Consider the following 24938-nt stretch of genomic DNA (forward strand, 5'->3'; position numbering starts at 1 on the left):
TCTTATAGAAAATAATAAAGGATCTCGATTTTGGAGAATGGTTGCGAATTGTATTCCGTTGTTGTTAAATAATTCGAAATGGAAAATTAGAGAGGGTGATCTTTTTTTCTGGTATGATAAATGGAGGGATAATGGTCCATTGATTAATGATATGAATATTATGGGTTCTCCTTTTTTGAAAATTAAAGATTGTAGATTGTCGGATAGTTGGGATGTGGAGTTATTGGAGGAGTTAGTAGGGCATGATAGGGTGGAGGAGATAATAACGGATTTAGCTGGATTAAAGAATGGAAAGGATGTTCTAGTTTGGACTTCTACGGATACAGGTATTTTCTCTACAAAATCTGCTTGGAACTGTATTCGTATTAGAGGGAATTCTATGGTTTGGCATGCTTGGATTTGGCATAAGAATCTTCCTTTAAAAATGTCTATCCATTTTTGGAGGACTTGGTTTATGGCCTTGAGTGTGGATGACAGATTACGCCGTATTGGTATTCCTTTGGTTTCTAAATGTAATTGCTGTAGTCATGGTCATATTGAAGATATTAATCATGTGTTTTTTGAAGGAGAATTTCCATTCAGAGTGTGGTCTTTTTTTGGTAATCTTATTGGAATCCCTCTTGGTAGAACTTGGAGGCAGAATGTTGAGATTTGGTTTAGGAGGGCTAGATCTTCCTCACAGGTGGGTTTTATTGTTGGCATTATTCCCATTATTATTACTTGGCGATTATGGAGAAGAAGGTGTCTTGCTCGAATGGAAGGTATTGTGGAATCGCATAATTCTGTTGTTCATTCTATTTGTGTGTGGTTAGGTTCCATTTCACAGGCGGCTAAGCAAATTAATAATTTCTCTTCGCGAGATGCTATGATTTTGGATGCTTTGCGGATACTTCCGGTGGTTCCGAAAATTCCAAGTTGTAAAGTGGTGAGGTGGGATAAACCTCCGTTGGGGTGGTTTAAATTGAATACGGATGGTAGTAGTATGGGTAATCCGGGCTCTTGTGGGATTGGTGGGGTTATTAGGGATGCTTCTGGTGGAATGGTTCAGGCTTATGCTTCTTATGTTGGGCTTGGTTCTAATAATAAGGCGGAGCTTTTGGCACTTCTTTATGGGTTGAGAAGATGTAAATCGCTGAATATATCAAATGTGATAGTTGAAATGGATTCTATGATAGTTATTTCTTGGTGGAGTAAAGGGCGATGTGGAGTTTGGTATCTGGAGGATTTTTGGGAGGAAATTGTTGAATTAGCTTGCACGGTTCGTTGTCGGTTTCAGCATGTTTATCGTGAAGGTAATAGGGTGGCAGATTGGTTAGCAAAGGCAGGGGCCTTAGGATCTGAGTGGGTTTTGTCGAGTAGTTATAATTTGCCTCGGGTTCTTAGAGGTTTGATCCGTTTGGATTCTTTGGGTTTTCCTTCCTTGAGATGTTAGTTTTTTGTATAAGTTGGTGTTATTTTGTAAGCCTTGGTTTGGTGTGGTGGTTTTTGGTTTTAATTATGGTCTTTTATTTTGTTCTAGTTTGTTCTTGTTTTTGGATCTGTTTTCCATGATCCTTTCTTGTAACCACGGTATTCCTCCGCCATAAGTGAGGGCTTTATTAATAAAATTTGGGAGGGGTCACTATTGGACATGTGACTTCATACTCTTCTAAAAAAAAAAAAAAAAACCCTTAGTGTTAGGATAGGGTAATATCCTAGTGGAACTCCTTTGTTAACGCTGGAGTATCTAAATAGGTGTGAAATTTCCTGGGTTGACGAAGTACAATCAACAAGTTGTGAATGAGGCCTAATTAGCTGGTCACCGGAGCGCCCCAGGTACTAACGCTGATGGAGCCAAACTTTATTTTATGTATGTCCACAGCAAGTGTGGCACAAATAAATAAGTCATGGGACCACAACAACTGTGGAGCATGAAGTATGAGGCCACAACAACTGTGGAGCATACACTACGTGAGACATAGCAATTGTGGCACATAGAATACGTGGGGCCACAACAATTGTGGAGTACGTATTAATGCACTCACAGCTGGTATAGAGACCTGTGATGTGATGCGGTAATCGACAAGGATACATGGCTCAAGGGGACTTGTGCAGCACCCGTATGGCCACTTTATTAATTAAGTCTACTGAATAAGATTCTAAGTTCATGTATTTCACGTTCAAGTCATGTTTCACACTATGTTATATTCAAGTTTACGTTCATGCAATCATGGTAATCCCATGAGATAAGATTAAGCAATCATGGTAACCCCATGAGATAAAACTACTCTATCATAGTGACCCCATTAGTCAAGAATATGTTCCAAGTCCATGTTATGTTTCAAGGACACACTCATGCTATGTTTTAAGTCCATGTTATGTTTTAAGTTCACGTACATGTCATGTCACGTCAAGCTAAGTTTTAGTTTAAATTCAAGTTATGTCAGTTCATGCTATGTTATGTCAAGTTACGTTATGATTATTATTTCATGTCATGTTATGCCAGGATATGTTATGTTTACTATTGACTTTGATTGTGCATTCATGCCTTTATTGTCATGCATGCATCATTAACCTGTGTGGAAGTTTCCTGTTAACTTGCTGAGATTTATAATCAAATCTCACTGTGGTAGTCTCAACTACCATTCTCCCCAAATGGTAGATCTTGTTACAGAATCTGAAGGAGAACCGGGAATCGACCAACTGGAAACGGTCTATTAAGCAACGGTGCGACGTAGGTGATAGTACAACAATAGTTACCTCAGATTACTACTTGTATTTGGGGTGTTCAATCTCCAACGCTCTTTTGATCACAACCATTTTGGACTAGTATTGTGATCTCAGTTGTTTAGTACTTCATTATGTATGAAGTATGTTTTAAGTATTTGAGATATTTCGGTTTGGTGCATAGTATTGCTAAAGAAAAAAATTATCTATTGCGAATATTGCATAATGCTAGATGCATGTTAGGAACATTGCATCTTATATGTCATGAACGGGAAGCAAGTAACCTTGTGTTGCATGTCTTGACGCTTCAAATGTCCATCCGAACCCAAGCGGAATTTAGGGCGTCATAGTGGCCGACGGTGGCGCTAGCAGCGACGAGAGGGAGAAACCACAAGGAGAGGGGACTGTTTTGGGCCTTGGTTGCTGAGAGAGAGAGAGAGAGAGAGAGAGAGCGAGAGAGAGAGAGAGAGAGAGAGAGGCTCATGGTGGCTGGGTCCGACGGAGGAGGAAGAGGCCAGTGAGGTGGAGCTGATGCTGGTGATGGCGCTATAGGTGGTTGTGCGTGGTGGCTGGATTGCTGAAGGAGAAAATTGGCTAAGGGAGGGGGAAGTGCAGCTGAAAGGGAGGGAAAGGGAAAGTGAGGGAGAAAGAGAGGGAGCTAGGGTTTTAATCCCAACGATGAAGGGTTTTAATCCCAACCCTTCATCTTGGGAACTTCAAGACAATCTAACGGTGGGCTTTAAATATTGATTTGAAAATGCATAAACATTAACCTAACTAAAAGCATTGAGATGAATTAAGATAGAATATTATTTAAACTAAACTTTAGTTTATAAAATAATATTATTTCATTATTAATAAAATGATGAAGTCTTGTTTAATATCTTTAAGAGAATAAAACCATCTAATTAATTAGAGTTTTCAACATAATTTAAATCCCATAATATTTTAAATAACTAAAATCATTTAGATAAAATGATTTTCTGCAATTATAATATTTTTAGAGCTCTTCAAAAATATTATAATTGTCTTAGTTAAAATCAAGTTTGGTTCAATAACACTAGAAATATCCCATATAAATATTTCCAAGGCATTTAAAATATTCGAGTGCTATAAAACACTGGCGTACTTTGAAAAATCAACCATTATATTTAAAACATGGCTTCAGTATTTAAAACGCATAGATGAGACTCGTGACCAATCGAGAGAGAAAGGAGCGGGTGTTACACATATAACCCTTCTTACCCCTCTTTTCCCTTTTTCAAAAATGATGAACCTAATAGGCTACAAGGACATTATCCGAGATCAATCTACCAGGTAAGAAGGTAGATTGGTTTTCTAAGATAAAAGAAGGTTAGACATATTTGATCCTATTAGCAATGACTTTAAATATCAGCTTGTATAGTACATTACAGATGTTAATAGGGCTAAAGTCATAATAGGATTCTTATTCTTGGGAATCATGGTAATATAAGTATGGTTAACAACTTGTGAGAATTCACCAGAGTTTAGAGCATGAAGGACAATAGTAGATATAGAATTACCAATTTGAGGCCAATACTATTGAAATAATAAAGGAGGCATTCCATCAGGTCCTGGGGCCTTCGAGATGTGCATTTCTTTCAAAGCTCTATTAACTTCATCCATAGAATATGGTTTAATAAGGTCTGCATTCGTCTCCACTGTGATTTTGTTGTCAATGTTATCAAGCACATGAGGTACATTTCGAGTACCTGCAAAGGAAAAAAAAGAAGTGAAATGGTTAATGATAAGGTTATCACAGTGGCCGATCGTCTACAAGGGGATGCCACAGTTCCTACATCTAGACCCACATCTAGTCCTAGTGGGGCTACTTTCACCCTACACCCACATCTAGAGCAGCTATTTCTTGTGCAAGTAGTCGAGTCCCTATAGATGTAGAAAATGAGGATATGCTTAATGAGGAAGAGATGATACATATTGATATCATGGACATGGGAACATTTCACTAAAATTTTCGACGATCGTGAGAACCCACATGCAAGATGTCACCACTATGAGAAACTTTATGATTGTTATTCGAAGAAATAAGGCACTTTTGTATTAATAGCACATCTTAATAGTTGCCAATGGTATAAGATACACAAGGGGTTGGTGGGTATTGATCAGACCAAGCTCAGTTACGAAACTTCTACCACTGATGGTACACAGTTTAAGAAACTGCCAATCCCTCAATACAGTGAGAATATGTTGAGGGATCTACTTGCCAAGATGATCACATGTGATGAAATTCCTTTTACCATAGTTGACAAAAAAAGTTTTCGTAAATTTGTGCACACTCTTGAGCCACGTTTTTCCATGCCTTCATGGTATACGGTGATGCGAGATTATTTAAAAAGGCATATCAAGGAGAAGGCAGAGATGAAGGAGATGTTTATTACCACTAACCAAAGAGTGTCATTTACGACTAATACATGAACGTTCATACAGAATGTCAGCTACATATGTATCACAGCCCACTTTGTTGACAGTGATTGGACGTTACACAAGCAGATTATTGGTTTCAAAGAAATTGTTGATCACAAGGGTTCATCCATTAGGGCGGAAATGGATGATTGTATAAAAGATTGGGGGATCAGAAAAGTACTTTGTATCACAGTTGACAATGCTCGTACAAATGATACTACAAGTGATTGGTTCAGGCAGAATACGACGATAAAAGAGGATATCATTCGCGAGCACAAGTTTATCCATGTTTGATGTTCTACTCATATTATCAGCCTCATAGTCTCTGAGAGGTTGAAAGAGGTTGATGAATCCATTACCAAAGTCTACAACCTTGTGAGATATGTGAGGGCTTCCCCCAAAGGCTTGCCAAATTTAATGCAATAGCAAAACAACTTGAGATCCAAACATCTAGTATGTTGAGTTTGGATGTTCCATTACCAATGAGCATTTGAGTGGATGGAGGTCAAGGATGGGGGCTTGAGGTATGTTTTGCTGGAGTTAGTAGGGGGAGAATGGGGCTCGGTGCGCCAGACACATTTGATTGGCCAATATGAGGTATTTTGTTCAATTTTTAAAATTATTTTATGAAATAAATCTACGGATATCTTGTACCAAATATACTATTGCGAACATGTACTTCGACAAGCTCTCCGGACTTTATGATCACTTGCAACAGTGATTTGTTAACACTGTGGGATTGTTGAATGATATGGTCATGAGGATGAAATCCAAATATAATAAATATTGGAGGAATGTTGAAAAGATAAATAGATTATTATTTGGGCTGCAATCCTTGACCCCCGATATAAGTTGGTTATTATAAAATTTTGGATTAGGGACATCCTCGGGGATGAGAAGGCTGATAAGTTTATTAGAGAGCTCAAAAGTGATATTGACGACTTATATAGCCATTACAACAACAGTGGTCAGTCTTCAACTGAAGGTGGTAGCTCTTCATGCTTGACTGGCTCAACATCTTCTTTAGATAATACACATATATAGAGTTCATCTGTTTTGATGTGACGGTATCATCCAATTCGTGCATCGAGGAATACTTCGCAGTGTAGGTCTGAGGTTGAGTATTATTTTATAGGAGATGTCGAGACACCAACTAATGCATTTGATTTTACCGTGGTGGAAGGTTAATTCCACCAAGTTTCTAGTCCTTTCTTGAATAGATTGGGATGTGCTAGCCATTCCTATCAATACGGTTGCCTTCGAGTCGGCGTTTAGCATCGGAGGTCGCGTGTTGGACGTTTATTGGAGTTCATTGGCTCCGACCATCATGGAGGCCCTCGTTTGGACACAAAACTGGATAAGTGAAACCACCATTGGACTAGATACCGTTGATGCCAAGAGCTATAGGTTTGCATTGGGTAACTTTAAGCTTTTAAATGATTATTTACATATTTTTAATATTTAACTTATAATTTTTATGATTTTGTAGACCTAGCTGGGAACTTTACAATAAAATTGGATGACTGAAATAGTCAAACCGTAAGATGGAGATCCCCATTTATTGGTGAGAAATGAAATACCATTAGCTTACTTACTAAATTGTTTTTATTTTATTTTTTTTATCATAATGTTTATTCTTATTACGGTTGTACAAGTGGTGTATTGTCTAACTTTTTTTAATTTCTAAAACAATGCAGGATGCTTGGAAGAGGCTAATGGTGCTAATAGATTTTTTGTTTTTTCACAAAATTGGAAGAGGCTATTGACAATTTATAATCACTAATTTAATATTTTTTGTTTTATTCCGATACAATATTACATTTTAAATTGGTTGAGAACTTTGATGAAGTTGGATATGATTGGTTGTGATTGTGGTGGACGAGTGGTTGTTTGGTGGTAATTGTGATTGTAGTAGTAGTGGTTGACAGGTTGTGAACTTGTGATTGTGGCGGTTGTTATTTTGCTGGTTGTTTAGTGGTTCTTGTTCTTTCTTCTTTTTTATTTAGCATTGTGTTTATGATTGTGCATCACTACATGTTTTGGAAGTTTTGTAATTATCATGTAATTTACTCACTGCATTGTGATTGTATTTGTGTTGGTAATTTTATTTTATTTTTTTTTCATTTCTTGAAACAGGTATTTCAAAAATTGGACCCCAAACTCAGATTGGGGACAATTGGGCCTTAGAGGCTATGGCCCTGCAGCTCAATCCAGTTCAAGTTCCAAACTCCGATCGGAACTCCGACTCCTATCGAGTCAGAGTCGGAGTCGAAGCTTGGAGGTGGACTTTTCGATTTTGTCAGAGTCAGAACCCATCCCTAATATACGGATAAGTAAGAATGATGCACGAATTATCTGGTTTTGAAACTTAACGGCTTGATAGCAATTTTTTTTCATTTTTCAAGGAAAGAAACAAAAAAAAAAAAAAACTTAATAGACATTACTATAAAGCATTGGAAGGGAAAAAAGGAAGGAAGAGGAGAGAGATGGATCAGCAGCACCTCCCCGCTGAGGTTGGCGAAAGGAAGAAGCGGCTGTTATTGGGCTGTTAGAGAGAGAAAGAGGAGAGGTAGAGGGGCCGTTTATCAAGTGTAACTGTGTAGGGATTGAATGCACATATTTGATGGCACAAAAAATGGGTGACGTGGGCAATTGTTTACTGCACAAACTTGGATACTCTTCCAGCATGTCATTTCTCATAAAATCTTATTCTTAAAATATATAGAAAAAACATTCCACTGCCGAATATTTTTGTAAAAATTATGTGTACATAGATTATGTCTATTTCATTTGTATTAATAAAATTATTCTTATTAAAAAAAAAAAAAAAAAACGAGTTAATTTGCAAATCAATGGAAAATCCTATATATGCGCAATGTTATCCATTCATAGACTCACGCCAAGATTAAGAAAAATAAAAATCCATTTCTAGGTAGGTGCACGCAATATCCCTTTTCACCCACCTGAGCCAACTCGCTGTCATCCCAAAAGAAAGAATAGATCATGCATGCAGTGGAATTGTCCTTGGATTATCAAACTTCCAGTTGACAACAGAATCCACATGAAGCAGATTCATAAACCGCTAAAGAAGCAATTTAAATATACATGAATAGATCAATTCATATATCATGTAAAAACTTAAACCAACTTGCGTCCATTTCAAGTAATTTGCTCATCCACTCTAGATCTGAAGGCCCCTGATCCTCCTCCCTAGAGCTATTAAAGAAGTCATCTCCATTGAAACTAGCTTTTGAGTTCTCATGATTTCCCTTGGAGGTACCCTCTTCCCATCTATTGAGTATATTGCCCATCCTCTTTCCATTGTTTTGATGATCAATTTGCACTCTGAGAATTTTGTTTTGTTTCTCCTTTTGCTTTATTTTCTTACTCAAACGAGAATTCCAGTAATTCTTAATCTCATTATCAGTTCGACCCGGTAGTCTTCCAGCAATCAAAGACCACCTAAATGATTACCAAGTAGTTAACTTTAAAACGACGCAAGCAAATATATAATCGATTAAATTGCATATAAGGATAGTATAAGCACTTAGAAAAATTCTTCTCATCAGTTATTATTCACCACTCTACACTTTATATTCTTATGAAAAAGTATAAGTGTGGGAGTGAATAGTAGTTAATGTATAGTATTCCTCGTATAACTTATACCTTGGCTTCTTGTTAAAAAATAAAAAAAAAATTCTTAAACCTTGGCTTGCAGATGAACAAGAGACTTGCCTGTTTCCTAGGAGTTTATGAAGTCTAAGTATTAAATCCTCTTCTTGGTCAGATATATTGCCCCTTTTAATATTGGGTCTAAGATAATTCATCCATCTCAGCCTGCAACTCTTCCCACATCGATTTAGACCTGAAACAAACCGGAACTCCTCCATTAAGATCGGCTACAAGGCGAGAGAGAGAGAGAGAGAGAGAGAGAGAGAAGAGACTAGCTGGGAGCTGGAACCATTAACTCGAGAATCGTTCTTTTTGGTAGTAACTGTTAGAATTTATATGTTTACGTACCTGCTTTAGCTGCAACTATCTTCCACCTCTTTGGACCTTGGATTTCAATGACTCGAGCCAGCTTTTGGTCCTCTTCAGCTGTCCATGCTCCTCTATTACCATCTCTCTTGGTGCAAAGCTGGGTGCTTGTCATTACTCCTTCTCTTGTATGCGAAAGTAAGGCTGGCAACTCCTACTCTTTTCGGAGAGCCAGAAAGTGATTTTGCTTTGTGCTTGCAAGATGTACCTTTGTAGTAGTAGATCGTCATGAGAATTACGTCCTTTAATTTATTATATCTAGCTACCTTTGTTCCGGAAGAATACGAACCGTAAGTAAACCATTAATTGAAGAGCGTGAGGTTTGAGGGTAGAAATAATTTCTTCAGAGATGCGTGCTGTGATGATTGAAGGATGAGAATAGTATATGAACGTTTGTACGAATGACTGAGCCCGCATGGTGACTTCACTGATTGTTCTTGGACCACCATGCAATTAATGTGGCACATGATGAATATAGAAAACAAAATTATAATACAGGTCAATGGCTGTTGTTATCCGGTTCAACAAAATATTTGAACACATTTGCTAGGACCGGTTTGGATTCAAAGATAAAATAAGATCACTGGTGTTAGGGTTAGTGCATGTGATTTGTTCAGTTTTTCGCAGGGAATAGAATGATCATGACAACTACTAGAGACTCAAATGTCGATCAATATAGCAGTCTTGTTGTAATAATGAGTGACGTCTCGAGTATCATACCGAGAATAAAAAAGTGAAGTCAAAAGTTGGAAGCATTAGTAATTGCAATGATTAATTAGATACCGAATTCAGCGAAGATAAGGGTGGCGTCTATGGCCTTGTCTACACGTGCACTTGCTCGTTGACTGCGACCAACTGCTCATTTTGTTTTTACGAGTCTTGCATATATATTTTAAATGTTGGATTTTATTTTAAAAATTTAACGGATAATTTCTTAAATTCAGCCGAGTGTTTTAAAATCTTCTAAATATTTTCATAAGTACAAAATTATTTTAATGGGATATTTTAATGTTATTGGACCAAATTTAGTTTTTAGGTAAGTCTCTTTAATTTTGAAGCCTTGGAAATAATATAGTTTTAAAAAAAATTATTTAAATGATTTTATATCTTTAGGAATATTTATTTAATATTCATCATTTTATATTATGATGAAAAATATTATTTTGGATCAAGAAAACAAAGTTGGCCTCCTTGCAAGCCAGCAAGTACTGTTGTTGCCACCGACAACACCACCTCCACTGTCGTGCCTAGCCGGCAACAACCCCTCCTGCCTCTCGGCTTAACCCTCACCCCATGAATCTCTCTCTCCCTCACTTTCGTTCTCTTCTCCGCCCCTCTCTCAATTAGGGCTCTGTCGTTAGCCACTAGCTACCATCACCGCAAGCGATCATGAAGAAAATGAGATCACTGCCATCACTTTCTCATTCTCCCTTTTCCCTCCCTCGGCCCCTCACTCTCTCACCGCCTGTATTCCTCTCTATTTCTCTCTTTCCTCAATCGCCGCCCACAACCACCTACGACACTGCCAGTCACTAGCCATCAACCACCATTATGAGACTGGAACCGAAGCCTCCCCAACAACCACAAACCCTCAGCCTCATCGCACCCTCAACCATCGCCTTCCACCCCTCATATCATCTTGGTTGTCCTTCAAAAAGCCTCATTGCCAGCCACTACCTAGCCATGAGCAGCCACCACGCCACCCATAGTGAGTTTCCCAGTCACCAACCGAAACCACCATGGTCCTCTGCTCCTCAGCCTAGCACCACCGTTCATGGCCAGCCTCCACCATAGTCCCTTTGCTTTTTTCCACTACCTTGGATAGTCACAGGGAACATCACACACACGGTTTCTCATCCTCTACTTGACTCACCAACACCAACAACCATGCGACCATCGTGTCACCTATTTACAGGAACACCAACGACCTGCAGCGAAGCTCATGATGCCTCAATCATCCAGCAATCCCTTTTGCACTGTAAATGGCTCTATGGATTGACCTTGAATATGATTGTTGACGGAATTGTGGACTTTATATTGTTGTATAAATTTTGAAATGTGTTCCATTGTGGTGAACTGTGAATGGTATAATTGTGATATGATTATATGTTGTGTGAAGTGATAGGGTTATTATGTAGTTGTGATGTAGTTTGTGACGTGGTTGTATGTTGTGAAGTGATGGGATTAAATGTGAAGTTTGTGATGTGTGAATTGATGGGATGATTGTGTAGTTTGTTAAGTGGCAGGATGTCATGTGAAGTGTTGGGATTGTGGAGGTTGGGAAAATGTGAGGTATGATGATTGTATTGGTTTGGGAATTGGTGAAGCCATGGGTTTATGTTGGTTTGTTCTATATTAGGTTTAAACCTCCATTTTTGTACATCAAACCATTATAAGTCAATGTGTACTCGTGAGCCATCCTCTCGGTTTTCTTTAAAAATACAAAACTAGTTGGTACATGCCTCTCGGGTGTGACTTTCTTAGCTGTCCCCTTTTCTTTTCACGAGTCCTAGCCACTCCCTTCCTCATTTTCTCTTCATGGCATCAAGATATAGCCATCTCAAGCTCCAAGTCACAAATGCTATTAGGATTGAACTAGAATTACTACAAGGCATTGTAACAATAGAATTTCAGTCCTTGTAACTCTCAATTTTCAGTTCAGTCTTCTATATTCCTTCTCTTATTCAGCCTCTATTTTGAAGACTTTTATTGCCTTAGTCCATGTCAATGAACCAACAAATTCTAAATCTTTGTTAGCCATTCATGACCCTCATAACAGGGGAAGCCAAAAATAAACAATTGGTAGTGCAATAGCTAAGACAAAGGAGCAACAACTACTCCACTTCTTTTCCTTTACACATCTCTTTTATCTTATGTGTAGCTAATTCCAAAACTCCATGGGAACACCAAGAGTCTACCTAAACCTTAGTTTTCTTGCACCCAAAGTGGAACTACAACGAACATCCACTTATTGTTTCCACTATACCCAGAGATTCTCTTTGTTTTCTCCAAATTCATACAAGAAGAGAGTCTCAAGACAAATCTCTGCTTTAGAGGTTGGATTTTCTAAAGTTTTTCCACTTCTCAAGACTGTGACAGCCTTTACTTGCTTCAGGGTGGAGTCCTCTCCCATTTCTAACACTTGATGAATTTGGCTTTGAGGATTGGGTTGTGGTTGTGCAGGGAACTTCCCTTTCTCTTGAATACTCAAAGTTGAAGTGATTCTTGACAAGGATCCTCTGAGGTCATTGAGTGCTTGGGAATTTTTTTTTATTGATTACTGCTTGCCCTTGCATGAACTGCTATAGATTGGATGCTAGCTGGTGAACAGTCTCATCCAGGTTTCTCCTCTGGTTCACAACTGTAGGTGCTGGGTATTGGAGTGATCCTTGTACAACTGGGTGCACGTTTGTTGCATACTGGTTAGGCTTAGGTGGATGAGATGAGGATTGGGTTGTCTGTTCATTCCTACAGCTGAAATTAGGATGACTCCTCCAAGTGGGATTGTATGCATTCGGGAAGGGACCTACAAAAGGTTTTAAAATCAAGTTAACAGAATTAGATTGATCTAGAAGAACTTCCTTAAAAGTTGGGATTGTAGGGCAGTCACCAGTGACATGCCATATTTCTTCACAGATATTGCATTTTTCTGGAATTTTCTAAACAACTTGAACTTCTTTGGATTTATTAACATCTATGGTTTCTAACTTTTTGGAAATCAAAGATAACCTAGCATGCAAATCATCCACCTCTTTTAAGTTGTATTTACCTCCTCCAGTGATAGTTTTTATAGGCTCAGTCCTATCATACATATCTGAAGTGTCCCATGACTGAACATTTTCAGATAAGTAGTCAAAGTACTCAAATGCCTCCTTGGGTTCTTTATTAAAGAACTCCCCATTATACATTGTTTCCACAAACTGCCTCATCTTAGGTTGCAAACCCTCATAAAAAAAACTAATTATTCCCTAGTTTTCATACCCATGATGAGGGCATGCATTAAGCAAGTCCTTAAATCTTTCCCAACATTAATAAAAAGTCTCAGTGTCTTTTTAGGCAAAATTCATGATTTGTCTTTTTAATTTATTAGTTCTATGCATAGGGAAGAATTGTTTTAGGAACTTAATTTGCATTTCCTGCCATGTCCCTATTGACCTAGGTCTTAATGAATTCAACCAAGTTTTAGGCTTTTCTTTTAGGGAAAATGGGCATAGTTTAAGTTTTATCACATGTTCAGTACAAGTTCTGTCCATGAATATAGAGCAAATCTCCTCAAATTCTTTAACATGCAAATATGGGTTCTCAGACTCCATCCCTTAGAAATGAGGTATAAGAGGGATCATGTCAGGTTTAAAATTGAAGTTGTTTGCATTAAGGGGTTGTATAATGCATGAGGGTGAGCTAGTCCTAGCCGATTGCAAATAATCTTTTAGAGTCTTATTATGATTCCCAACTCTCCTATCATCTTGTTCTTCTTCAACCATGGTACTAAGACTCTCAGAAAATGACTCAAATGAAAGTGACTCACAATCAGAGTGTGTCACAGAATCTTATCTGACCAATCGAGAGGAGTGGTCTCTACTCCAAAATGACATGCAAATGCTCAACCACAATACACGACCAACACCAAGTTTAACTTGGTGTATAGTAATAGCAGTAGTGAAAAAAAAAAAAAACAATGACAGTAAGCTTTGACAGAGAATGTTATTCACAATAAACAAAGGAAAAACAGAGAAAGCTAGGGTTAGAGATCACCAGAGTGTGAAGAGGTTCACACTCAGTCACCCATTGTCTCTGTAGTGTTTTGACAGCTCTGCAATTTGCCTTTGATCCCCGACAACAGCACCAAAAACTTGTCTCTCCTTTTAAATTGCCTCCCAAGTGCAGAAGGTGTCTAGCTTGTATATAATGAGAATCCCAAGGTTGATTTCACAAGGATTAAGACATATTCAGTGCTATGCAGTTATTTATGGAATAAAAGGAATTAAGGAAGTGAAATATTTGTTGGGTAAATTCCTTATGGTTACTGAGCAAGCATGTAAACCAGATTGTTCACACCAGAAAACTCAAAGGTTTGAAAATAATTTTGTTTCTTTTCTAAAAATCCTAAATGAGAATAAGATGGATTTGGGTGCACACTGAAATATATAAAACAACTAAAGAAACTAAACTCTCTGCGTTGATAAAAAAACAAATGCGATACTTAAAATCGAAATTCTAAAAAACTTTTAGACAAACACCTAGGCTTCAGGTCTCCTTCGCACAGAGGGATTTCATGAGGGTTTTGCATTCCACAATTACTATCAAATGCAGTTTCAGTCAAGATTAAAGCATTTGGATGATGTATATGATTTAAGCACTAACAAAACATTTTCTGAATAACCTCAATAAATTTCACATCAGACCGACAATCAACATGCAACTCGGAATTAGGGTCTGCAATCCTTAAGCATTCACCGTGCCTTCAATCAACGATGAACCAAAAAGGAAACAGAAAAACCCTAATCTCGGTGTCTATAAGAATGGTAGAAACTTATGGAGAATACAAATTAAAACCGAAAGGAAATCAAAACCCCCAAGTGAAACCCTACTGCTCAAAGGTTTCCCTTGACCTAGGTTACGAAATTACTCCCTCATCAAGTATGAAAACAAACTATTAATCCGGTAAAATGACTGGTCCATAATCCAAAGAAAGGAAAAAGAAAAACCCAAAAATTGGAAGCAGAATTTTTGAAGTGATTTTCAAACTCTGCCAAAAATCCCAACGTCCCCTTCTTGCACACCATTTCCTCCATTTTAAGCTCTCATTCCACATCCTCTCCAGTGCTCCTGCTAATCTCTCTCTCCAGGTCGTTGCTCTCTCCAATTCCATGAGGTTCTCTAAGGTGCAAAATATGAGATGCAAAATAGCAAGGGTAAAGGGTTTGTGAAAGGATTCCCTTTCTTCTCTTTTTTCCTCTAAGTGTCCAATGAGTGTGTGAGGTAAGTGGCAGATAGTAGTATTTCACATGTATTTCCCATTTTGACCTTGTGGGTCCTTGGTTGAAAACCTATTGTGTAAATAAGCATATGTAATTCATTTTCAGACCAAAACCCCTAATTTTCGTGCTCAATTTTCATATTATTTCCACTTAATCACCAGGGCTTCCTGAGCTTTGCCCCTTCATAGCCAGTCGGACACAAGTCTATTGACTTGCCAACCTTTGAGCTACAAGCCAAATCTCTAGACTCACCATGATGCATAACTGCTGCTAGCGGTTACCTTCGGAAACAAGCCTCCGAGCTTCACAATCGCCTAGCGCTGGTTACCTTCGTGAACAAGCCGATGGGCTCGGTAACCACCTAAAGTGGACCCAGGGGGTCGACGGGCCCTCTGACTGCTTTGCGTGGGGCACTTCACACAAACTCCAACACTAATAGCAAATCGGAAACAAAAACATCGAATGAACATACACCTTTCAAATGACAGAACAATGCACAACCAAAACTACATATCATACGTGGTTGAGTACACCTTCAACCACATCTGAGCTTCGTGTTCGCATCATGTGCGGTTGCATACACCTCCCTCCACATCCGAGCTCTGCACTCGCGTCATATGCAGTCGAGTACACCTTCTGCCACATCTGAGCTCCACACTCGCATCATACGTGATCGAGTACACCTCCTGCCTAAAACTCACCCTTGGAGGCATTATCGCTTAACACAAGCGGAGTGGAGAACGAAGAACCCATTTTTTAGATTTGTTTTCGTACTGACGACCTATGTTGCATATTTTATCTTAAAGATTCTCTAGGTCTTTGCTGGGAAAAGTTACCCTTAAAAATCGTGGGCATCTGTGGAGGGATAAAATAACAAGCCCAAGGTTGGGCCCAACCCATCAGGCCATCACTAGGGACAAAAAAAAAAGGTGTAGGAGACAAGAAGGGACATAGAGCATGCAGATGTCAAGAGTCAGGAGGTGTCAGGGGTTAGGAGGCAGGAGGAGTCAGGAGGCATGGGGGGATCAGGAGTCGGGGGGTCAGGAGTCAGGGGGCCAAACACGCAATGACGCAACTACCAACTGTTGTAGGAAGAGGGTCATATAAAAGGGGATGCCTATACAACTTCAACTCTCGTTGGATCAGATCTTATTCTTCTTCTTCAGCAACCTCTCAAGGAAGATAGCATCTCCAACAAGAAGAGTGTAGCAGCCCGCTAGAAATTCACTAGTGGAATTTCTATTGACTTTAGGAACCTCATGAAAACCCCATAAGTTTTTATGAATCAACCAATCGCACATGTTTTAGTCTGTCAACATAGTCAGTGTTATCATTCATTATGGTGCTAGAAATATGAGTTTAATTATTTGATGTAGTTAGAAGTGTCAAAATGTGTTTTGATCTATGCCATAGACTCAGTTGATTATTTAGGATTTTATGGCGCAATAGCCAATTTTCATAATTTCGAATGAAATGCCTGTTCGAAATTGTAAAATTATTTTTAGGGACACTTCGGGGTTGAATTTCGGTAAACAATTTTCATTATAAGTTAATATAAATATTTAGGATTTTTCAGTACTAAGTTTATTTTGCATTTCTTCGGAGTGAATAGTAACCTCCATAAGCGCACCTAGTGCAGTGTTTTCAAAATCATAGTGTGGAATATCCAAATTATGTTAGAGAAGTTTTATTTGGACACTTGACAAGATCTTAGCCACACATAGTGCATAGTATTAGACACTTGGCATCATGAGGAACCATTAGATAGATTTGTGAAGGAAATCAAGGTGTGAGATCATGTCACCTAAGCAAAACTTTGTTTCATCTGATCAACCAGATTGTGCCAGACCAAAAAGGGTTTCAATCCTAGCGAAACCCTAAATGGTTGGAATCCATTTGAAACCCCAAAAGCTTGGTTGAAACCGAAACCCTAAATGGTTTCCCAAAGCTTAAAGTTGGTCTCCAAATCCTTTTTAATCCGATTTTTAGCATTATATTTAATCACTTGATTAAATAATTTCCACATGCTATTAATTAATCAAACTCTTGTTATGACTTCATTATCCAACCTTTTAAATCTTGAAAATTTGATTGGACCAAGAAAAGTTGGATTTGAGCTTGATAGCATCCCAAACCCTAACCAAACCCCCTTTAAACCTCAAATTGAAACCCACTTGGTTGAGGCCCACCAAAACCTACGAATTTGACCATCTTGACAAAACTTCTTGAAGAAATTTCCTCCCTCACATGGCAGACCATTCACTGCCATTGGCTGTACACAATAGTACCTTGATGTGAAGGAGAAATCCACCCCATCAACCTCCATATCTCACAACTGCTGCAGGCAGTCCTTGCTCCTCTCTATTCTCCATTTTATGTCACATAACCACCTACAATCAAGGGTCATTCAAGCCCATAACTTCCCCCTCCAGAATTTTAAAGTCGTGCAAGACACATTTCACTCCCTTTCATCACTTCTTCACCCAATTCTTAGGGAGAAATTCAAAAAAACTATATTGAGCAGATTCCTGGGTCTTCTTGCGTGGAGAGTTTTGACCCATTGTAAGTATTTTAGCACGATGAATCCTTCATACAAGTTGTTCGTATTTGAGTTTATTTTTCATGGATAGCTTATTAGTCTCATTCCATGCACATTTGATCAGTCAAAAGTATTTTTAGACATAGAAAGGTCATTCTAGGTGTGAAACTGGAGAGTATGTTATGTTTTGAAATTTTTGACTAAGCTAATGGACATATCTTGGTTTGAAAATTTAATGGAGTGTTGTTAGAATGTGTTTATAAATTTTCATTGAGGTTTTGTTGCATGAATAAAGCTTTTGATGATAGATTTCCTTAAATCTAGAAATTTAACAACTGGAAGTGGAAAAACAATTTTTGTTTTGAGAAAGTTTGAATATTTTGTGGTTTAATCTTATTTCAAAGGCTTTGATATTTTTATGTGATGATCTTAAACCTCTTATATATATGTTAAGATGTTATTTTGAAGATATTTAGTATTAGTTTTAAAGATATGATTTTTCTATGCAAGAGGAATTCGGTTAGGCCTAAGATTTGATGTTGTTGGGTTAGATTCATGTTTTATTGAGCTTTAGCCATGTGATTTTTGGAGATTGATGGTTGGATCTTCTTTCGGATACTTTTTTAAACCATTTGATGTGGTAGTTTGAAAATCACATGTCTTTAAGCCATGAATCAAGAGATTGATCAAAGTTAGTTGAGAGAAAAGTTTCTGTTTTTGGACTAAGTGTAAAACCAAAAAGTCCAAATGTTGTTTTGTGATTTTTGGTGACTTTTGTTTGATGATTTAAACCATAGTTGATCTTAGGATGACGTTATGAATATGTTAGAAGTAAGATTTGATTTTGTTTGGAATTCTTGGAGATTTTTTTATTAAAGTCAAAACTTGTGATTTAAGGGTTTACTTTTTGTTAAAAAGTTTGGGCCTTCTTACAAAAAGTTTGGTGTTGATGATTAGCTTTTTCTTAATGGATATTTTAAATGTGTTTTTAAACTTAGGATAAGAAGATTTTTGTTACAAAATTTTGGTTAACCATGGGTTTTGAAGATGGAAGAAATTGCAATCAAAATCAAGAGAAATGACCTATAAATGTTTCAACCATAGTGAATTTTCCATAGTTGTAAATGATTTTGAATTTTTCTAAGTTGATATTTGAGTTAGGATGTGAAATCCTTAAATTAGGGGTAAAATAATCATTTTCCCACATATAGAGGGTAAAATGGTAATTTTATTCCAATTTGTCTCTTTTCACATTTCTAATTGTTAGCAATTAAATTTCTAACTTTTAAAATACCCACTTACAGTTCCTCGTGTTTCGTGTTTTATTCTCGTAGATCGCAACGATCGAGATAAGTTAGCTCTTAACTTACTATCAGTTTACTGTATATGTGTGATGGGTAAATGAACTACAGTTTATATTCGTATGTTGTTATATATGCCATGCCATGTAATGTCCTCACATGTTTATTTATTACATGAATTATTCTGTCACAAAAATCTTATCTGTTACAGAATATACTTTGTCTCATGTTACTATCTGTTGTAAATATGTCACATTACATATGCCATCTCTTACATGTATGTCATGTCACGTTATATTCACTGTCACACATTATGAAATATTATCTGTTACATGGTATGTCATGTTACAAAATATTTTATGTTACATATATGCCATATTATAGAATGTTGTCTGTTACATTTATGTCTCAAAGTATGTCATGTTTGTCGTCTTACATTCATGTCACGTCACGCTACGTCAGGACTTCTGTCTTTTATGTCACGTTCATGTTACGTCACGTTACGAAATGTAGTATATGCCAGTTAAGTTATTCATGTCAATCACGACTCTAAGCTTCAGGATAGGATAATATTCTAGTGGAACTCCTTTGTTCAAGCTGGAGTGTCTAAATAGGTGTGAAATTCTCTGGGTTGATGAAATACAATCAACAAGTTGAGAATGAGGCCTAACTAGCTGGTCACCGAAGAGCGCCAGCCACTAATACCGATGGAGCTACACTTTATGTTACGTGTATCCACAGCAAGTGTGGCACAAACAATTCATGGGACTACAACAACTATAGAGCATGAAGTATAGGGCCACAACAATTATGGAACATATACAACGTGAGACACAGCAATTGTGACACGTAGAATACGTGGGGCCACAACAATTGTGGAGTATGTATTAAAACACTCACAGCTGGTATAGACACAGTGTTGTGATGTGGTAATCGGTAGAGACACACTGCTCAAGGGGACCCGTGTAGCACCCGTATGGTCACTTTTATTAATTAAGTCTATTGAATAAGATTCAAAATTCATGTATTTCACGTTCAAGTCATGTTTTACATTATGTTATGATCAAGTTCACGTTCATTTTATGTATGCTCACGTTCATGCTATGTTTCAAGTCCATATCATGTTTCAAGTTCACGTTCATGCAGGTTATGTTCACGTTCATGTTATGTTTCAAGTTTACGTTTATATTATGTATGTTCAGGTTCATGTTATGTTCAAATTCATGTTCAAATTATGTATGTTCAGGTGCATGCTATGTTACAAGTTCATGTTATGTTTTAAGTTCACGTTCATGCTATGTTGTTAGTCCATGTTATATTTTAAGTTCACGTACATGCCATGTCCCGTCAAACTAAGTTTCAGTTTCAGTTCAAGTTATGTCATTTATGCCATACTATATGTCAAGTTATGCATGCTTACTTATGACTTTGATTATGCATTCATATTTTTACTGCCATGTTGCATCATTAACATGTGTGGAAGTTTCCTGTTAACTTGCTAAGATTTGTAAGCAAATCTCACCGTGGTAGTCTCAACTACCATTCCCCCGAATGGTAGGCGATGTGTCAGGATCAGAGTAAGAAGCAGACACTGGCAGACTGAAGGAGGTTGACTAGACATTGTAGACGCAACACGAAGTTTGCAGCCCCCATAGTTAGGTCTTTGGATAGTATGGAGCCAAGTCTCCGTTGTTTTGAGATTACAGTCTTTTGAGACCCGTGTTCTAATTGTGGATGTTTATTTTGTTAATTATTCATTGATTATGTTTTAACTATTTGGGATGTTATAAATTTGGTGCATAGTATTGCTAAAAAAAAATTTATCTACTGTGAATATTACATAATGCTAGATGCATGTTAGAAACATTACATCTTATATGTCATGAATGGGGGCAAGTAATCTTGTGTTGCATGTCCCAATGTTTTGGATGTCTGTCTGATCCCAAGCGGAATCTGGGGGCGCCACAAAGAGTTCAAACTTTCTTTGTATAGTGAGAAATGAGCGCCCATAAGATATTGTAAACAAGTATATTATAATAGACTTTTCCTCCCAAACGACCGTAGACGTAGCAACATGTCGAACTACGTAAATTTGTATGTCCCTTACTCTTACTTTCTTTGCACTTGTTTTCTATTAATCACCATGGACGTACGCATCGCCACCATACAATCCCACCAAAACATTGTTGGGAGCTCCAAACAACACCGATCAAGGCCAAGTCAACTCAATGGGCCGGGAATGACTATTTTTCTCCTTCAAGCCTGTTGTGCGATTTTTACAACATCAACACTGCCTTTTAGTTGAAGTGGGCGGAAGCTTTTAAGAAACCGATCGAATATCTAGTAGAACACAACTTTACAAGATGCACAATTCAAGATATCAACCCAAAAAACCTACAAATTTACAGCAAATGCAACGCTCAACATTGGCAAACCATTGGCATATTGTTGGGGAGGATGTGGTTGCTGTTGCTCTAGAATTTCTTAATACTAAGTCAAATTTCCAGTCAATCAACCATACTTTTATCACCCTTATCCCCAAGAAGAAAATCCCTTTGTTTGTTTCAGACTATAGACCCATAAGCCTTTGCAATGTATTCTACAAAATCATTGCAAAGGTTATGGCAAATAGGCTCAAATCCATTCTGCCCCTTCTAATCTCAGACACCCCAAGTGCCTTTGTTCCAGGAAGGATGATCTCTGATAACACAATTGTGGCATATGAACTAATGCATTCAATGCAGAACAGAAGAAAGAATCACAAAGAAGCTTTCATGGCACTCAAGCTAGATATGAGCAAGGCATATGATAGGCTAGAATGGTCATTTGTACAGCAGGTTCTTCAAAGGATGGGGTTTGCCAAGGAGTGGATTGAGCTGGTCATGCAATGCATCAGTACTGTCTCTTATTCTATTCTTCTCAATGGCTCACCTCAAGCATCATTCAATCCATCGAGAGGTATAAGGAGATCCACTCTCACCATACCTGTTCATTCTATGCTCAGAAGTTCTCACTTATGCACTGAATCAATCTGAACAAAAGGGACTAATATCTGGCTTCCCAATTATTAGAGGCTCTTTGTCTGTTAACCACCTCTTTTTTGCAGATGATAGTCTGGTTTTTTGTAAAGCACAGATGCAGGAATGGATCAGACTTCATAACATCATCTCCTTGTATGAATCAACTTCAAGACAAAGGCTAAACCTTGAGAAGTCTTCAATCTTTTTCAGTAAAAACACAAGGCAAGAGATTCAAAGCTCTATACTATCTATTGCTGGTATTAAAGCCTCGGGGCCTTTTGAAAGATACTTGGGATTGCCCTCTTACATAGGAAGGAGTAAATCAAGGGCCTTCTTTCCAATCCTTGACAGAATCAAAGCACAAATGAGCAGCTGAAAAACTAACCTGCTTTCCCGAGCAGGTAAAGAAGTCTTGCTGAAGTCAGTCATTCAAGCCATACCTACTTACTGCATGGGCATTTTTCTAATTCCAAAAGGCATTCTGAAGAATATTAACAAACTAATGCAATCCTTTTGGTGGGGTATCAAAAATCAGAACTCAAAGATGCATTGGCTAAATTGGAAAGGTCTTGGAAAAGGAAAACAGGATGGGGGTTTGGGCTTTCGAGATTTTGAAGATTTCAATAAAGCTCTTCTAGCTAAGCAAGGGTGGATGATCATTACTAAGGATCAATCATTGAGTTCTAAAAGCAAAATATTTTCCATCAACGGATTTCTCCTCAGCAAGAGTCAAAAGGGGCGACTCCTTTGTGTGGAAGAGTATCACAGCAGGTAGACAGTTACTCTATGAAGGCCTGATTTGGAAAATTGGTAATGGGAACAAAGTGAAAATATGGTCAGATAAATGGCTGCCTATCCCAACATCTTACAAGTCTCAATCCTAACCCAAAGTTTTGTGCCTCGAAGCTATTGTTAACTCTCTCATTGATCAAGAAACCCACTCATGGAACATACATCTGGTTCAAAATATTTTCACTCCTGAAGAGGCTACCATTATTTCCAGAATTCATGTTAGTCCTTGTAACAGCAATGATAAGCAGGTTTGGAGGTGTACTAAGAACGAGCTCTTCACAGTTAAATCAACTTACCATCTTCAAGTGTCATTGAATGATAACAGAATGGGACAAGCTTCAGACACTTCAAATCATGAGGCCCTTTGGAATCGATTATGGAAGCTTAAAGTGCCTAACAAAATTAAAATATTTCTCTGGAGATCAGCTAGAGAAATCCTTCCCACCAGAGTTAACTTGCACAAAAGGAAGATCATTGACTCACCAATGTGCCCCATATGTTTAATTCACCCAGATACCGTATCTCATGTTCTATGGATGTGTAAAGCTGCTCAAGATGTTTGGAGTATTAGCTCAAGGAGAATACAGAAAAGTAAAACTGAGGTGGCATCCTTTCATGATTTACTCTCAAACCTTCTTTCCACACTCCCACCAGAGGATCATACCAAGTTAGCTTTCACAGCTAAGGAAATTTGGTTCAAAAGAAACAAGTTCATCTTTGAATCCAAATTCACCTCCCCCCAACAGGTTTTAAAACTGGTCTCCTCTAGCATGACTGACTTGGAACAGATTGAAAGGAACCAGCAGAGGACCTCTCCTCAAATCCTAGGGACAGCTAGGTGGTGCAAGCCTCCAATCAATTTCTACAAATTAAATTGGGACGCAGCCATTGACAAGATTAATTGCAGGGTGGGTATAGGGGTGTCAATTAGAGATTGGCCGGGTCTTGTGATAGCAACTCTAAGAAGCCCTTGTAATTCCTTTCCTGATCCACTCTTGGGAGAAGCCTTAGCAGCCTTGCGATCAGTACAATTTGGTATTAATCTTGGTCTAAAAAATATCATCTTCGAAGGGGACTCAAAGCTAGTGGTGCATGGCATAACTAGTGGAGCTGAAGACTGGAGCATAGTGGGCTTCATTTATTAAGATATTAAGAAACTCTTAGGCAATTACAATTCGTGGTCAATTAGACATGTTCCTAGACAAGCCAACACAGTGGCACATTGTTTGGCAAAAAGTTCTCTAGATTTATCTGAGGACTCAATTCATGTAGATGATTATCTTCATTGTATTCATAGTTATCTCTCTTGAAATTTTAATATGAAGTATCTTTTCTCTTAAAAAAACATTGGCAAACAAAGGTCAAAAAAGTAATTTAACAAACAAAATAAAAAGCACTATTCATAAGCAGTTGGTGCCTTTTATTATAGTTTATAGATTAGAAAGTAATTAAATCACAACTTTTTTAAAACTTTCTTAGAAATTTATATTAAATGAATGAAAATTTTATAAAATTAAAATTTATTTTTAATGAAATGACATGCAAGATATAAAATTAGATTTTTGACGTGCCTATCGAAGTTGTTCTCTAATTTGGGTGTGATTTGAAGAAAAAGAAATTTATTTCAAGAATTTATAGTTTTGATCGGGCCGACCCGGTTGGCTTATTAAATATAATGATTTATCATCTATTTATTATTATTATTATTTATTTTTATTTAATAATTAAAAAAATAACTATTAATAAAATTTTATTTTTTTAATTATTAATAATATTAAAAAAATAATTAAAAAATAATAAAAAAATAAATTTTTTAAATATAATATAGAATAATAAACTAGCGGTAAGAGAATAATAACCATTATCCTTTTTATTAAAAAAAATTCTATTCCTAAACTTCATACATCACACACCAACAATTTTATGATTTTTATAATTTTATTCTCTTATCAAATGTGTAGTATATGAATTATGAGTAGAATAATTTAATTATTTTAAAAATAATAAAACTAAAAAAAACTTTAAAAGAAATTTAAAAAAATAAAAAAGTTTTGGTGTGTGGTGTATAGACTCATGAATAGCGATGCTATTTTATTAATCACCGTAAACCGGACCC

At 37.3% G+C, this 24938-nt stretch overlaps 1 protein-coding gene across 1 annotated transcript; it reads right to left on the reverse strand.

Moving 5' to 3' along the window:
• Positions 1-8246: 8246 nt before the first annotated feature.
• Positions 8247-9304, reverse strand: LOC109010540 (transcription factor MYB4-like). Its single transcript, XM_018991411.2, has 3 exons — positions 9172-9304; positions 8887-9016; positions 8247-8613 (listed from the first exon to the last, which is right to left on the reverse strand). Exons 1-3 carry the CDS (start codon positions 9302-9304, stop codon positions 8271-8273), a joined length of 606 nt encoding a protein of 201 aa, XP_018846956.1. The 3' UTR covers positions 8247-8270.
• Positions 9305-24938: the final 15634 nt, after the last annotated feature.

This window comes from Juglans regia, chromosome 6, assembly GCF_001411555.2.
Source record: "Juglans regia cultivar Chandler chromosome 6, Walnut 2.0, whole genome shotgun sequence".
Classification (NCBI taxonomy): domain Eukaryota; kingdom Viridiplantae; phylum Streptophyta; class Magnoliopsida; order Fagales; family Juglandaceae; genus Juglans; species Juglans regia.

Excerpts from the sequence above, each read along its gene's own strand:
- LOC109010540 (XM_018991411.2), bottom strand. The coding sequence starts at position 9,304 with ATGACAAGCACCCAGCTTTGCACCAAGAGAGATGGTAATAGAGGAGCA. Across the intron at positions 9,017-9,171 it reads GATAGTTGCAGCTAAAGCAG|GTCTAAATCGATGTGGGAAG; the intron begins GTACGTAAACAT and ends GGTTTGTTTCAG. Across the intron at positions 8,614-8,886 it reads CATAAACTCCTAGGAAACAG|GTGGTCTTTGATTGCTGGAA; the intron begins GCAAGTCTCTTG and ends GTAATCATTTAG.